Here is a 16,619-nt window from a genome sequence, read left to right on the forward strand (position 1 = left end):
CAATATAAACAAAAAAAATTTGAGAAAAAATTACATTTTCCACTTTTTCTTATAAAGAATATCCTTCTCCTTTCGCATGGCTCAATCAAATTACAAAATTTCAGAAAAGGAAGAATTCATTGCTACTGCACACGACACTGCCAACAAGTATACAGATATCTGGAGGGATTGGATCTATTTTCGCTCTTCGCAAGAATACTCTCAGCTTTTCAACAGGAACCGTAGCTAAACTATACACTCTTCCTGCTTAAGCTGACTTACTTCAATCCGAAAAATGTGACACAATATTGATGTATGGATCTTCGTTGTTATCAACTCAGCATCCCTCCACCACAATTCCTTGATCCTTTTTTTTTTTCTTCCCACCTTGTGCAGGCCACAGGGACCCCCATCCCTTCTTTAACATGGTAAACTTTAGTATATCGTATAATACATTATGGATACATTTATTTTCATCAGGTCGTCTGCCCAGCTTATATACCTGATAATTTTAATGCAAGTTCATGTATTTCTTTACTCTTGTCAAAAGGACTAGTTCAAGTTCAGATTCTGTAATAATTTCATCATAGACTGGCTCACCTAATCCGCCATCTACTCTCTAACAATATAATTTATTATGTGATCCATTTATTACCCTCTGTATTGTTTACAATGCACACAATGTCATTTTCTATATGTTGTATTGAATGTTCTTCAATAAACTTTTTTGAAAAAAAAGAAAAAAAAAATCAAATAAACTAAATTTTTGTCATACATTTAGGCCACAATGTATTTAGCTACATGCCTTTGATAAAAAAAAAACTCAATAAGCGTATATTTATTGGTTTGCGCAAAAGTTATAGCGCCTACAAACTATAGTGTATATACTGGAATTTACGCAGCTTTTACTTTCTGACTACCTATTTCATTTCTTGAAGTGCTAAAATGGCAGGGCAGTACAACCCCCCCCCCCAATTACCCATTTTGAAAATCAGACACCCCAAGGAATTTGCTGAGAGGTATGTTGAGTCCATGGAATATTTTATATTTTGCCACAAGTTTTGGGAAAAAATTACAATTTTTTTTTTCTTTTTACAAACAATTGGGCAAAAAATTGCATTTGGAAAATCTCTGCGCAAAAACCCTGTGAGAAATAAAATTACAACACCCACCATTTTGTACTGTAGGGCCTAGGCTTTAAAAAATATATATTTAATCTTTGGGGGGGTTCAAAGTAATTTTGTAGTACAAAAATGTTTTTTTCATGTAAACAGAAAGTGTCAGAAAAGGCTTGGTCTTCGAGTGGTTAGAAGAGTGGGGGAAGTGTGGCATAAGCTTCTAATATTGGGCATAAAATGCCAGGACAGTTCAAACACCCCCCGGCTGTAAAAAACGATACCAGAAAGTGTGTAGTATGCCCACCATTTGACCTCCCAGCATCCACCTACTTCTAATTATGGGCATACATGCAATGTTTGTTTTTTAAAAAAAGAACATGGCGGATCCCTCCATGAATTGGGTCAGTGGACCATATGACCACAACTCACTCTTTTTAGTAATGCCCATGATGAGGGATAGGCCCAGAAAGGTTTTAAATTCGGAAACAGTGATACAGTGAACAATTCTCTGACAAGGGTCAAATTTGGGTTTGCGGCGATGAATTGATCGGCATATAGATTGCTTTGGTCCACAATAGATCTGTACAGATTTTCTGTGAAAAACAGCTCATAAAAACCAGGGAGAGTAAAACTGGCTGTTTCCACCTGAATTCCGAGTTGGCCAGAGAATGGGGGAAGTATGGGCACTGCAGAAGTGGTGGGCTCCCAATCAGGATTTGCAAGGGCATCAGGAAGGACACTATGGGCTCTACAGGCCTGTCTTCAAAGGGGAGAGAGAGAGAAAGGAAAGAACAGACCAGAAATAAGGAGGGGGAAAGGGATGGGGTTCAGACCAGGAGGACTCCACGCACAAATAGATCAGACCAGTGAGGTTAAAGTGAGCACTGAATGAAAAACGGCACGTGAGCTAAACAGCAGGTGGAACGCTGCCCTGAAGAAAAGCCTCAGTGCCAGCAAAGGTACACCCATGGCTGCCAGAGGTCCCACAGTTTTTTCTGTGCTTTCGGTATTATTCAAAGTGGCCATCAGGAACTCCATGTGATGTATGTCATTCATTTTAGAGAACCATAATGAACATGACAGGGGGCTGTGTTTGTCTCCACATGGTCAGTATACAGGCTTTTGCAGTGTTAAGGAGTTGGATTGTCAGGGACTTTCTGTATTTCCGGGTCGGCCTTCCCAAAAGATGAAGTAGTCACATAGCAGGATTATCTCTCACCTCGACAGAAGTTAACTGTTTGATAACGGATGCCACCTCATCCCAGAAGCCCCCAAGCAAGGGGCAGGCCCAGAAGATGTGGAGCATCGTCCCACCTCCAGCACCTATCTGGAATATTCGCGTCCATCCTGTGTAGCAACGAGGGGACCCTATACCACCTCGTGAGAATTTTGTAACCCACATCTGGGTTCTTTGTGTGCTAGCGACAGAACCTTGTCTAGTTGCTTGGGCGTAAAGGAGATGCCTAGGTCCCGATTCCATTGCATAACAAAAGGTAGTCAATGTCCCTCATCCAGATCCAAGAGAGAAGTGTAAAGCAGGGACAAAGTGTGTCTGATTGGCTCTCCCTTCCAGCAGATGGATTAAAACGGCGTCAGAGGTCGGGGAGAAAATCTCAACTTCTGGAAAGATCGGAGAAAGTGCCTGACTTGAATGATGCTAAGAGGGTCTAGGGGGGATCTGTCCAGCCAGCCATCACCGAAAGAGATGAGATATCTCCCATTGGCCACACGTCCAACAAGGAAATCCCTGACTTGACTGGAGAAAGGTTTAAGAATAGGCCTCAGATGAACCTTATCCATATACTGAAAGAGGAACCAGTGGTTGCCATCCAATAGAAGTCCAGTCCTAGAAAAATATTAAAACTTCTACCAGAAACCAACAAACCGTTGAGTAAGTTATCCTGTCTTGTCCTGAGGGATAATATACTGTACTGAAGAACTGGACTGAGAGGTTGTACTAGAAAAAGATACGGCCGCACTCCACAGCTGAGATAAGATTGTGAAGTTATTTTATTCATCGTCTGTTCAGACAGACAGGGGACATGTAGAGAGGTTAACGTTTCATGCGACACACCATGATTGTTCACAGGTGTTGAACAAGCACAGTGTGTGGTGTGAAACATTAACCTGTCTACCTGTCCCTCGTCTGTCTGAACTGATGATGAATAAAGGCACTTCATATTCTTATCTCAGCTGTGGAGTGTGGCCGTATCTTCATGGTCTACAGTGGTGAGTCGAGGCGCACACCTGCAACAGATATGTTGTACTTTCCCCTTTTGGCCTGAGCGGTGTATGTACGTTTGTTGAGAGGTTGTACTATCAAGGTCTTAAGCCCTCCTTATGACAGAAAAAAACATATGGAAGTAGAACACTGGAGTGTCCACAAAATGTTCACCTAGTGCAGGAGACAAGAAATGTGTCTTTCAGTCGGTTGGACAAGATTGCCAACAATGTGTGGTATGTTCAACGTGAAAGGGTGCCGAGGCCTGAATTCTCCTCCAAATTGGCACACATTTGCCCCCTTAGAAGTACTGACTATATGGACATTGTGAACTACTTTACCAAGTTTGAAGTGGAGGTACAGACCTGTAGCCAGACTGCCAAGGCTTCCATCCTGAAGGTGAAGAAGTACTACTGTCTTCCCCATGGCTGTCTGCAGCAGATTCTTTCATACAAAGGACCCTGTCTTGAGTGCCACTCACTCGGGATTAAGAAGTTACACACAACCCTGTACCACCCACAAGCCAATGGGGCATGTGAGAGGTTAAATCACACCCCGATACAACTACTGAGAGGTTAGCTCATGAGAGATAATGAGAAATAACCCATTACTTAGCTGCAGTGGTCTAAAATGCAATCATACAGTATATCCCCTGACATCCCACATACACTACCATGTTATGTTTGGACATATTCTTGGGAGGACCCACAGACCTATGGGCTACAGTGCCCACTGAAAAAATTGAATACACACTCTGACTTTCTGGAATTGGGAGGGGAAACGATCCCTGTCTGAAGTCCAACAGTTCATTAAAGAGTGGCCATAGGTGATGCAAGGAGTTAAAAAAAATCAGACTTTGACTTTTAATCTGGGGACAGAAAGCTAGACCAACAAAAAGGAGAACACGAGCAAGGAAAACTGCAAACACAGTGGGAAGACACTTCATAGAGTTGTCCTATAACCAGGGCTTTTTTTCAGCGGGAATGCGGGGGAACGCAGTTCCGGCACCTCCAGCCCTGAATGTATGTAATGGCAAGGAGTGGTGGGTTGTGCTACACTGTCTATTGATGCTGACTGCTGAGGAACCTATTGTTGCTGGAGGGGATCTATTCCTGCAGGAGGATTTATTGCTGCTGGGAATATCTAATGTGGTTGCTGGGGGATCTATTGTCTCTGGAAGAGATCTCGTTTTGCAGGGGGGTCTATTGTTGCTGGGGTGGGTCTTATGTTGCTGAGGGGTCAGTTGTTGCTGGGAGGGATCTACTGTTTAGGCAGCAGTCTATTGATGCTGGCTGCTGGGAGATCTGTTGTTGCTGCTGAGGGCTCATTGTTTCTGGCTGGATCTATTGTTGCTGGGGGATATATTGTTGTTGGCTGCATGGGGATCTAGTTTACTGCATTTTTGTTATCATTAACAAATTCCATACAAATTACTTAGTACCACAAATGTTACTTTGTTCTGTATTTTCTAAAAGGGATGGTACTGGGAGGTGGGTAGTGGGTGGAACCAAGGAGCGGTTCACGGAGGTAGGTAGGGGCGGAGACAAGGGGTAAGTCCAAAAGAGGGAGTTCCTGCACCTATTCTCTGAGAAAAAAAGCCCTGCCTATAACAGCTTATTTCAGGTGTGCCAGTCTACAATATCCAGAAAGAAGAAACCCAAGAGAAACTAAGATACTTATACCCCAAATTTCCCAAACCCATGTAGACTCATAGCGAGGCCCATAAAAGGGTCTTTCAAAGGACCTTTTTAAATTTTGTGTGCCGTAAACCTTTTGCTACCAGGGGTTCAATGGTGGCGGTCATCTGTTTATCCACCACTATCTCAAATACCCCCAGGAGAAGCTTTGGATCCTGGCAATATTAGACAGCCCAATGAGCATCTCACAAACAGAAGTAGGCTTTGCCTCGAAACGCGTCAGCCGTCATCTTAACAGGACTATGGACTAATACATGGAATATTCCTGACACTGGAGCGATTGAGCCTGATATGATTATTTCCTACTTCTGTTTGTGAGTAGCCATTTTTATGTTGTACAAATAAAGCTTTTTTGCTTGAAACTCTCTTGCTCCTAGGACCCATCACGTGCACATCAGTCTGCCTAGTGGTGTGTGAGACAGCAGATTGCGGCCTACTGCATGCAAGGCCGGTTCAAGAATTTTTGACACCCTAGGCGAAACCTTATTTTGCCACCCCCATTGGCTCTGCCCCTGACTCCACCCCCTTCCCCCTGCCCATGAATATGGTAGAGGTGGCAGGGTTTGAGATTTTTGCAGTGCCATTCCACCTATTTCTTCAGTTTTGGGTGGCAGAGGGGGGGGGGGCAGGAAGAGGGGGGGAGAGAGGACGAGGGGGGAAGAGGATGAGGGAGGAGGAGGAGGGGGAAGAGGAGGAGGAGGGGGAGGACGAGGAGGAGGGGGGAAGATGAGGAGGGGGGAGAGGAGGAGGGGGGAGAGGAGGAGGAGGGGAGGGAGGAGGAGGGGAGGGAGGAGGAGGGGGGAGAGGAGGAGGGGGAGAGGAGGAGGTGGGAGAGGAGGAGGAGGGAGAGGAGGAGGGGGAGAGGAGATGGAGGGAGAGGAGGAGGGGGGAGAGGAGGAGGAGGGGGAGAGAGGGATAGGGGGGAGAGGAGGAGGGGGAGAGGAGAGGGGGAGAGAGGAGGGGGGAGAGGAGGAGGAGGGGGCGAGGGGGGAGAGGAGGAGGAGGAGGGGGGAGAGGAGGAGGAGGCGGGGGGAGGAGGGGGAGGAGGAGGAGGGGGAATAACATCACATAGTTAAGAGATCACACATATAAGTCACATATATAGACACTTTACAGTCAGTTATAGAATCTCAATGTGTTTTTCATTGTTCACTTACCACCAGGGCTCTGCTCTGCTGCCAAAGGTTCTCTCTCTCCAGGCACAAGCCTTGCCTCGGGGCTACAACTAAGGAAAGTTAGGCAGCCATGCTCCTCCAGCTGTGTCTCACACACAGCTCCAGGTACCGACCCCCGGAGATCCACTGATCAGATATTCACGTGAGTCTGCTCTGCTGCTGGATAAAGGGGAGGGGAGAAGGACAGAGCAGAGCTGGCTGGCTGAGATAACTGGTCTTCACAGGAATCATTGGAGGGACCAGGGACAGACGATCACCGCTTCTAAAGCTCTGGACTGGCACCATTGAGTCTCTGAGAGAGACAGACAGGTCACAGACTGTGACCTGTCTGTCACTGATCATAGAGGCACAGGCAGCCTCTGTTCTGTCACTGTAAGTGTCAGGACTTGGAGACCGTGATGTCAGGTTGGTCGTTCAGTGCTGCCACGGCGCCCCTTCACTCAGTGATTGCCCGGAGCGGTTACACAGCACAGGCAGCGACGGGACTCGGGAGAGGGAGGATGAGTAGGCAAACCAGTGGCCAGGTGCCCTAGACGGCAGTTTACCCTAAGCGGCTGCCTAACTTGCCTAGTGGTAGTGCTGGCAATGACTGCATGAGGCCTGACCTGCTTACGGAACTCAGCCTCAGCGGAGCGGATATCTGTCACTGCACTGCGGAGTATTTGCAGTATTACTGAGAGAGAAAGTGGAGGTCGGCTGAATATCCTGAGGCAGCAGGTTTTCCAGATGCCGGAGCGTGGGAGACCACATAGCCTGTTCCACAGGGCCCTCACAGACGGACATCAGAAGTTGGTGATAGGGTGCCTGTTCTTGTGCAGACTGCAAGTATACACTTCATCTTTGCACTGAGCACAAATGTTGAAGCAGATAACAAATCCTTTAGGATTACAATTTATCATCTTGATCCATTTTATTATATTAAGCCACAGTGGAAATTGTCTTATATGAGCTCCAACTGCCAGTGAAGAATATAGCAAGGCCTTGCTAAGGGGAGGGACATTGTTGCACTGTTGCTCTTAAAGGGGACATGTTCTAGTTTCTATTGCCATATCTTTAGTAAGAAAACAGACGGTATAGATTAGCTTCCTCTTAACTTGAGTACTGCTTTACTATAATAGAGAACATCTATATACTTTCAAAATATAGAAGATTGTGTTTAAGTCTGTTCCTTAATATTATAACACTCTGTTTATCTGTTGTTTTGGTGTCAGTCTTGCTGAACCCTCATAGTTTATGTGGGGTTTAGCTTACTGACATAATTTCACTTGCTTATTCATTGAGTAAAAGTTGGAACTCATCTATACTGTGTCAGTGTGCTCCTTAAGACAGCAATTAAAAAACCTAACATAGGTTCTAACCCCTAACCTAACTGGAACAAAAAAAGTTTTACAAATGTTGAGATAACATATCAGCACAAGGAGTGCATTGTTTGTACTGTGAATAGACCCACAAGGAGTCTTTATGTACAAAAAACATACCTGCACTTAAGCAATCCAGCAACTTTTGAACATTCACATATATACAGTATATTGTGATGCATGAAGGATAAGTGCATTGGTGCATACTGTATATGAGCCTTAAGCCAGGTACACATGAGCCGAATGTCGGAAGACAACGGCTGGTTTAAAAAAAAAAACTGCTATTCGGACTATGTTACGTAGTGACTGCCTATGCTGCGAGTGCTTTCTTTTTCTATGTTAATGTTTTGTAATTGCAGTAGGACTATTGAGACTGTTATGCTCATGTTGACGGTATTCCTTTCTGTACCTTTGATGTTTTTTCAATTTCTCATGAAAATTTCAATAAAAACCATTGAAAATTAAAAAAAAACTGCTGACATTCGGCCCATGTGTATATTGCTCAGTTCAACAGAAGCCAGCCGTTTCGCCCGCTTCTATGGGATGTGCATGCTGAAAAAACATCATCTGACCGACTCCTGATCAGTGCTCTCAGCCAGTATCAGGGAGTACTGATGGGAGTGTTCTGGCGGGGGGCTGTCTCCCTGTCAGCACACAACAGATCAGCGGCGGAGATAACTGAACTCACTTTGCATGGTTAGTACAGTTCTGAGTGGAGCTGACAGTTTTTTTTGTTCAACCCGCGGAGTTGAACGAAAAAATGCTAATAGTGTGTACTTGGCTTATGGATACCATTTAGAATGATTGCCAATGCACTGCAACGCTGACATACAGCACTCTAATATGTGTTGTTGTAAAAGGTTTATTAAGTGAGGAATGTAAAAAAAAGAAAGAGATATGGAAAAAATTTAAACGTCCTTGCAAACTAGTTTATTTTTTATTACATAAAACATTATCAAACAATATAAAGAAAAACAAGCAATAATTATTAATAAATTCCCAACAGAATAACATACTGTTTCAACATATTATCTGTTTAAAGTAAACTAATCTCACTAAGGTAACTGAACCTATTAAATAAATACATGTTTACTAACAGCAATGTACTATATGTAATAAAATAATAAAAATATTCACAGTGTTAACAAATGTAATACTGAAGATTTATAAACAGCTTTAGGTTGCCATTCATCATAAATAAACAATATCGATACAGGCTGGATGTTGGGATCTGCACACATGGCAGCTGGAGTCAGTGTACATTGCAGTCAGGTAAATCCAAAGCATAATAGATGCTTATTCACATATTGTAATTTTTTTATCAATGTACAAAGCTAATATTTAGTGCTTTCCTCAATGGAAATAATACTGATAATACTGATTTTTCTTTCTTCAGAAAAGAGGAAGGTATGAAATTGAAAAATGATTCATTAAAATCCATGAAATGTAGTCTTTTTTAGTTGGACAGAGCATTGCTGCTTTAACAATTTTTCTTCTAATGTATCTATATTCTTAGATCTTCATTGTTCCTGGAATGAATTTTATCCCCCTTCACCCCTGCCTTTGGAGGTCACCTTTTCTTTCAGCTTATCATGGCTTGTGGGTTTTTCCCTGATCATCACCATCACATCTTTTACTATATGTGTCTCAGTTTTGGGGCTTCTCACTGTTGTAATTGAAACACCAGATAAATATAGATACTCACCCTCCTATATATCATATACCTATATACACCAAAATTATATGCATATTACCTGGTTACCACTGCATTGGTGATTTAGCCCACTTTATTCACACTCTTTGTCACTGATTCTGACAATGCTTCTTGTCATTGATTTCCTCACATCACCCTTTATATCCCTGCCCCCCCCCCTTTCTTCACTTCACTCCTTTCCTTCACCTTGGGTCCACAGTCTCTTCCCTGCACTTATGGTTTTGCCCCAACTGGTTTAGATTTATTCATATTGTTACTGCATTATATTGCCATGCAATATCTTATTACTTACATATATATCCATATATCTCTCCAGTTACTATTATACCATCAAGCAGGATGTGGCACCCATCACCTATGAATTCTTACCTGGCCTTCCATTCTGTTGCCGTGCATCCACGCCCCGTCAGCTCCCGGACCAGACTTGATTTTTCACCCTGGGACGGTGCTCATCCACCATGTTCCAATTTTATAGCCGCATGTAAGTGCGACTCCCCCATTTGGGGTATACATACTCATGTTGTAGTCTCACAACTGCTGGCTAACTATATGCATATCCACATCCAGACTCATTCCATTTATTTTTGTATTTTTATACAGGCATACTACCTCATGCTCCTGATGAGTGGGCATATAGGACCCACGAAACGCGTAGAGCTCACACTTCAATTATGAGTTATGCATGTCATTCTCTTATTCATTGATGTTAATATGTTATCATGCTTTTACACTATGTATTGATGTCTGCTGTCCATATGCATTTACGTGTATTATATGTACAAATAAATTTGTTACTGCATACTTATGCTTTTTACTCATTTACATTTCTGCATCCATCTCATTCAAAGTCCCATGGGGTGTTCTCTTTTTGTTTTCTCCATAAAAAAATTTGGGATGGAGATGAGTTGCAATTGACAGAGTTTTGACCATTTCTTCTTTTTCAACGCTGACATACAGCACTCTAATATGTGTTGTTGTAAAAGGTTTATTAAGTGAGGAATGTAAAAAAAAGAAAGAGATATGGAAAAAATGTAAACGTCCTTGCAAACTAGTTTATTTTTATTACATAAAACATTATCAAACAATATAAAGAAAAACAAGCAATAATTATTAATAAATTCCCAACAGAATAACATACTGTTTCAACATATTATCTGTTTAAAATAAACTAATCTCACTAAGGTAACTGAACCTATTAAATAAATACATGTTTACTAACAGCAATGTACTATATGTAATAAAATAATAAAAATATTCACAGTGTTAACAAATGTAATACTGAAGATTTATAAACAGCTTTAGGTTGCCATTCATCATAAATAAACAATATCGATACAGGCTGGATGTTGGGATCTGCACACATGGCAGCTGGGGTCAGTGTACATTGCAGTCACGTAAATTCAAAGCATAATAGATGCTTATTCACATATTGTAATTTTTTTATCAATGTACAAAGCTAATATTTAGTGCTTTCCTCAATGGAAATAATACTGATAATACTGATTTTTCTTTCTTCAGAAAAGAGGAAGGTATGAAATTGAAAAATGATTCATTAAAATCCATGAAATGTAGTCTTTTTTAGTTGGACAGAGCATTGCTGCTTTAACAATTTTTCTTCTAATGTATCTATATTCTTAGATCTTCATTGTTCCTGGAATGAATTTTAAAGACACGGAGTTCTGTTGCTAGAGGTTTCTCCTCTGGACAAGGGTGAGGTTGTGGCTGGCACTCTGATGGATGGAAGCACCTCCCACCTATGCACTGACTAGGGTGGTACCAGCAAAATATGGATCCTCCAATGAAGAACAGTAGGGCAGTTGGCCATCCGAGCATGACAGCTTCACCAATTTCCTGCTGCTGGATACTTTTACAATAAGAAAAGCAAACGGCTTTCATGACATTGATGGCTACGAGTGTCACGGGCATTAAAACAAGAATTCCAGCAATGATGTAGCTGATACCAGCAAAAAGAAGTAAGCAGCGACGGATATCTATGTTCTTCCTGCAGCACCTGTTCAACAGCATGCCAATAAGACCATTCAAAAACCCAGTAACTGCTGCTAGCACTGCAAAGGCCATAAGCACTTTGGAAATCTTCAGGTCTGGAGTCAGTGCATTGGAGGCAGAATAGTATTGACAAGACATTGGATGGTTGCTTTGCCTCACGCAGGTTACCCATAGCCCATCCCAACGGCTTATCCAATGTCCATCGAGACGCTTGCCATAGCCATCGCTTTCTACTACAATAGACACTCTCCAATGGGGAATCCAGCAGACGGCAATTGTGAGAATCATGGCTATGCCACCCAATATCATGCCAATGGACTGGACTATACAAGGAATCATGATGGCAGTAGGATTGGGTCTCTTCTAAAATCAGAAATGATTTGTCAGAAAGGAGAAGCACACCTTTTCAGTCTGATTATTCAGTCGGCAATTTGATGACCACTGTCTCTTGCTCTGTTCAGTATTCTTGTTTTGAATGGCTTCTCTTGGAGTGTTCAGTGTCCCCTTTTTTTTAACATTTAATGTCTTCTCTTTGGATACTTAACGTCTCTTCTTTGGATGCTCACTGACCTTTTTTTGGACTGAGTATTTAGATTGGTAATCCAGCTTCTACTCTTTGACTGTCCAGTGTCTTCTCTTTGGGTGCTCAGTGTCTTCCCTTTGCTCTCCTTGAGTGTTCTCAGGTTTACTTCATGTTCAGGTCTCAGTCTCAGGTTCATGAAAACGGTGCCCTACCAGTCAATTTATTATTGCTCTGGCACATGCATGAAGTATGTTCTGGTACATTACTTGTGAGGTGTGGCATTAGCAAGACGTCCAGTCTAAACACAACTCAGCGCACCTGAGGCTATGAAAACCGGCACTCTCAGCATAGGGAAACGAGATGTCTAAGGGATGTCTAAGGGGAAGCTGTGATAAATGTGTTTAGTATGTGGTGTGTACAGTACATACAGTACGTTATGTACAACACTGAAAACACTAATAGTAAGCATGTAAATATCTAAATGTTTTAACTAACAGTTAAGTGGTTTCAGCTAAGATTTTGAAACAAAGAGAATTCTATGCATATATTGACTTCTAACTATGTACAAACAATCAATCTCTTAGATGACTCAAATTTATCACTGTAATAAGATAGTTTAGAGAGTGGGATAGTGACAAAACATATTGTTACTTCAAATGCCACCATCCCATAAGAATATACTGTATATAAGAAAGCTTTGGACCTTAAGTGGGGGACTAAATATTTTTATTGACATAAAACGATTAAACAGCGCGATCACTGAATTAATAAATATAAATTATATATAAATACACTAAGTTTATAATTGATATAAATATGCTCCAAACACAATGCATTAATCACATATAATTACCAAATATATATATATATATATATATATATATATATATATATATATATATACATATATATTATTTCCACATACAATACATCAGTCCTAAACCCTATTCCAGTGAAAATAAATGAAGTGTAAACTTGGTCTAGTCAACTGCAAAGTCCTCTATTATAGTGCACCCCAAATATGGGAAATCCCCACTCACCAATTCTTCAGATATCGCTCTACTCCCAGGGATACGCAAATAGGAAAAGACTCACCTTAAATTATTAACTACCTAATTTAATAAGCTTTTCTAACAAAGCAGGTTTTATAAATAAAACAAAAGGAAATTGGGACTTTAAATGAAATATGTGGCTGCAATCAGGGAACATGTAATAAATATCTCAGTGGGCTGACATAGATATTGCAAATATTTATATGAAATTCATGACACAGAATATATAAATAATATCACATTTAATAAGTATACATGTTAAATCACAACATACTAACATTGGTAAATCATTGTTGGTTAACCTTCCTAGCGGTATTCCCGAGGGTGACTCGGGGTTAAATTTTAGAGCCAAAAGCGGTAACCCCGAGCCACACTCGGGGTACCGCTAGGAAGATCGCCGGATCCTGGTAGAGGTTTTACTTACCTTATCACCGGGATCCAGCGATGTATGCGGACGGTATGCGGCGGCAGAGCTTCCTCCCGATCGTCTGTGAGCCCTGGCTTCCATCTCCTGCGACGTGACGTCCGCAGGGGGGTGGAACCGACGGCAAATTCAAAAAGTACAGTGGGTACGGAAAGTATTCAGACCCCCTTAAATTTTTCACTCTTTGTTATATTGCAGCCATTTGCTAAAATCATTTAAGTTCATTCTTCTTCCTCATGAATGTACACATAGCACCCCATACTGACAGAAAAACACAGAATTGTTGACATTGTTGCAGATTTATTAAAAAAGAAAAACTGAAATATCACATGGTCCTAAGTATTCAGACCCTTTGCTCAGTATTTAGTAGAAGCCCCCTTTTGATCTAATACAGCCAGGAGTCTTTTTGGGAAAGATGCAACAAGTCTTTCACACCTGGATTTGGGGATCCTCTGCCATTCCTCCTTGCAGATCCTCTCCAGTTCTGTCAGGTTGGATGGTAAACGTTGGTGGACAGCCATTTTTAGGTCTCTCCAGAGATGCTCAATTGGGTTTATGTCAGGGCTCTGGCTGGGCCATTCAAGAACAGTCACGGAGTTGTTGTGAAGCCACTCCTTCGTTATTTTAGCTGTGTGCTTAGGGTCATTGTCTTGTTGGAAGGTAAACCTTCGGCCCAGTCTGAGGTCCAGAGCACTCTGGAGAAGGTTTTTGTCCAGGATATCCCTGTACTTGGCCGCATTCATCTTTCCCTCGATTGCAACCAGTCGTCCTGTCCCTGCAGCTGAAAAACACCCCCACAGCATGATGCTGCCACCACCATGCTTCACTGTTGGGACTGTATTGGACAGGTGATGAGCAGTGCCTGGTTTTCTCCACACATACCGCTTAGAATTAAGGCCAAAAAGTTCTATTTTGGTCTCATCAGACCAGAGAATCTTATTTCTCACCATCTTGGAGTCCTTCAGGTGTTTTTTAGCAAACTCCATGCGGGCTTTCATGTGTCTTACACTGAGGAGAGGCTTCCGTCGGGCCACTCTGCCATAGAGCCCCGACTGGTGGAGGGCTGCAGTGATGGTTGACTTTCTACAACTTTCTCCCATCTCCTGACTGCATCTCTGGAGCTCAGCCACAGTGATCTTTGGGTTCTTCTTTACCTCTCTCACCAAGGCTCTTCTCCCCCGATAGCTCAGTTTGGCCGGACGGCCAGCTCTAGGAAGGGTTCTGATCGTCCCAAACGTCTTCCATTTGAGGATTATGGAGGCCACTGTGCTCTTAGGCACCTTAAGTGCAGCAGAAATCTTTTTGTAACCTTGGCCAGATCTGTGCCTTGCCACAATTCTGTCTCTGAGCTCTTCAGGCAGTTCCTTTGACCTCATGATTCTCATTTGCTCTGACATGCATTGTGATCTGGAAGGTCTTATATAGACAGGTGTGTGGCTTTCCTAATCAAGTCCAATCAGTATAATCAAACACAGCTGGACTCAAATGAAGGTGTAGAACCATCTCAAGGATGATCAGAAGAAATGGAAAGCACCTGAGTTAAATATATGAGTGTCACAGCAAAGGGTCTGAATACTTAGGACCATGTGATATTTCAGTTTTTCTTTTTTAATAAATCTGCAACAATGTCAACAATTCTGTGTTTTTCTGTCAGTATGGGGTGCTATGTGTACATTCATGAGGAAGAAGAATGAACTTAAATGATTTTAGCAAATGGCTGCAATATAACAAAGAGTGAAAAATTTAAGGGGGTCTGAATACTTTCCGTACCCACTGTATAACACACAAACACACTGATACACTGTAATCCTATTGGATTACATTGCCAAAATAAAATAAATTGACCTTTGATTGCCCCCCAGTGCTTTCTCCATTGCACTTCCTGCATTTTTCCTATACATTGTGTCTGGACATTGCAGAGCGACCATGGCATCAAACAAGCGTGCTGCAACCTCAAAAGCGGTATATGACCTGCTGGGCGAGAGCGACAGCGATCCTGAATCGCTTGCAGAGTGGAGTGACAGCGATTCTTGGGGAAGTTCGTCATCCGACACAGAAAGTGAGTTCAGTGATGATGCTGTGCCGAGCGATGTGCGTACTTGGTGCGTGATCGACTGCGGTACGTAGCACGTAGCGCCCCCAAGGTTCCCGTTTACCGGAGCAACTGGTATCAAAGTCCATGTTGAGGAGGACAACCCCTTGGCATACCTGCAACTTTTTTTGACCGATGAGGTTATCGAAAAAATTGTTGTGGGAACCAATTGGTACCAGGAGCAACAAGCCGCAGCGCATCTGCGTTTTTCAAGGAGCAGGATGTGGGAACCCGTGACCAGTGCGGTTATCTGGAAATTCCTGGGCCTAATTATTCTGCAGGGAGTGGTGGGGAAACCCCTGCACAAGTGGTATTGGACCACCAACAAATTATTGGCCACTCCTTTTTTTGGCACCGTTATGTCGGAGTACAAATTTTCGCTCATTATGAAGTATTTGCACTTTACCAATAATGACGATTTTGATGAGACTTCTCATCCAGTTCCGAAGCTCAAAAAGATCTGGGACATTTACCAACTAATTTTGAAAAATTTCCAGGAGTCCTATGTCCCAGAAAGAGAGATTTGTATAGACGAAAGTCTAATGGCGTATAAAGGGAGACTCAGCTGGATACAATATATTGCGTCCAAGTGAGCACTCTTTGGAATAAAATCATTTATGCTGTGTGAATCCAGCTCTGGATATATTTGGAATTCGGTCCTATACACCGGGAGAGGAACCAAGTTCAACCAAAGGTTCAGCAGCTATGGGATGGCAACCGCTTCAGTTCTGACGCTGATTGAGCCTCTGCTGAATCAGGGGTACTGTGTCACCACAGACAATTTCTATACATCCCCAGAACTGTTTGAATTCCTCCTACAACACAAGACAGATGCGTATGGGACTGTCCGAGCTAACCGGCGTGACATGCCCCCCAGCTTTGCCAACAAAAAGCTGAAGCCCGGAGAATTAGTTGCCTGGCAGAAAGGAAGAATGTTGGCACTGAGATGGCGTGCCAAAAAAGATGTCTGCCTGATGAGTACCATCCATAACACCGCCACTGTCATGGTCCATACAAAAGGGAGAAAAGATGTTTTGAAACCGCAACTGGTCCTGGATTGTAACAACACCATGGGAGGTGTGGACAGAGCTGACCAGGCCATGACTTTCTATCCGGCAATGCGGAAACAGCAGAAAAAATATTATAAAAAAAATATTCAGGCACCTCCTGGAGCAGTGTTTGTGGAACCCATTCATTCTCCTAAAAAAGAAGAGTGACAGGCCTGTGGTTCATGCAGACTTTGTGTGGAAAATTGCTGA

At 42.5% G+C, this 16,619-nt stretch overlaps 1 protein-coding gene and 1 long non-coding RNA gene across 2 annotated transcripts in view; one reads left to right on the top strand and one right to left on the bottom strand.

The window, feature by feature from the left end:
• Positions 1–16,619, top strand: part of LOC309545211 — a 288,066-nt gene that overhangs the window by 148,819 nt on the left and 122,628 nt on the right. The window lies entirely within an intron of this gene.
• LOC309546573 (claudin-8-like) lies at positions 10,852–11,863 on the bottom strand. The gene has a single exon (XM_082246322.1). It carries the CDS (start codon positions 11,606–11,608, stop codon positions 10,889–10,891), a length of 720 nt encoding a protein of 239 aa, XP_082102448.1. The 5' UTR covers positions 11,609–11,863; the 3' UTR covers positions 10,852–10,888.

Source organism: Pelophylax lessonae (assembly GCF_965119305.1).
Source record: "Pelophylax lessonae genome assembly, chromosome: 2".
NCBI lineage: Eukaryota > Metazoa > Chordata > Amphibia > Anura > Ranidae > Pelophylax > Pelophylax lessonae.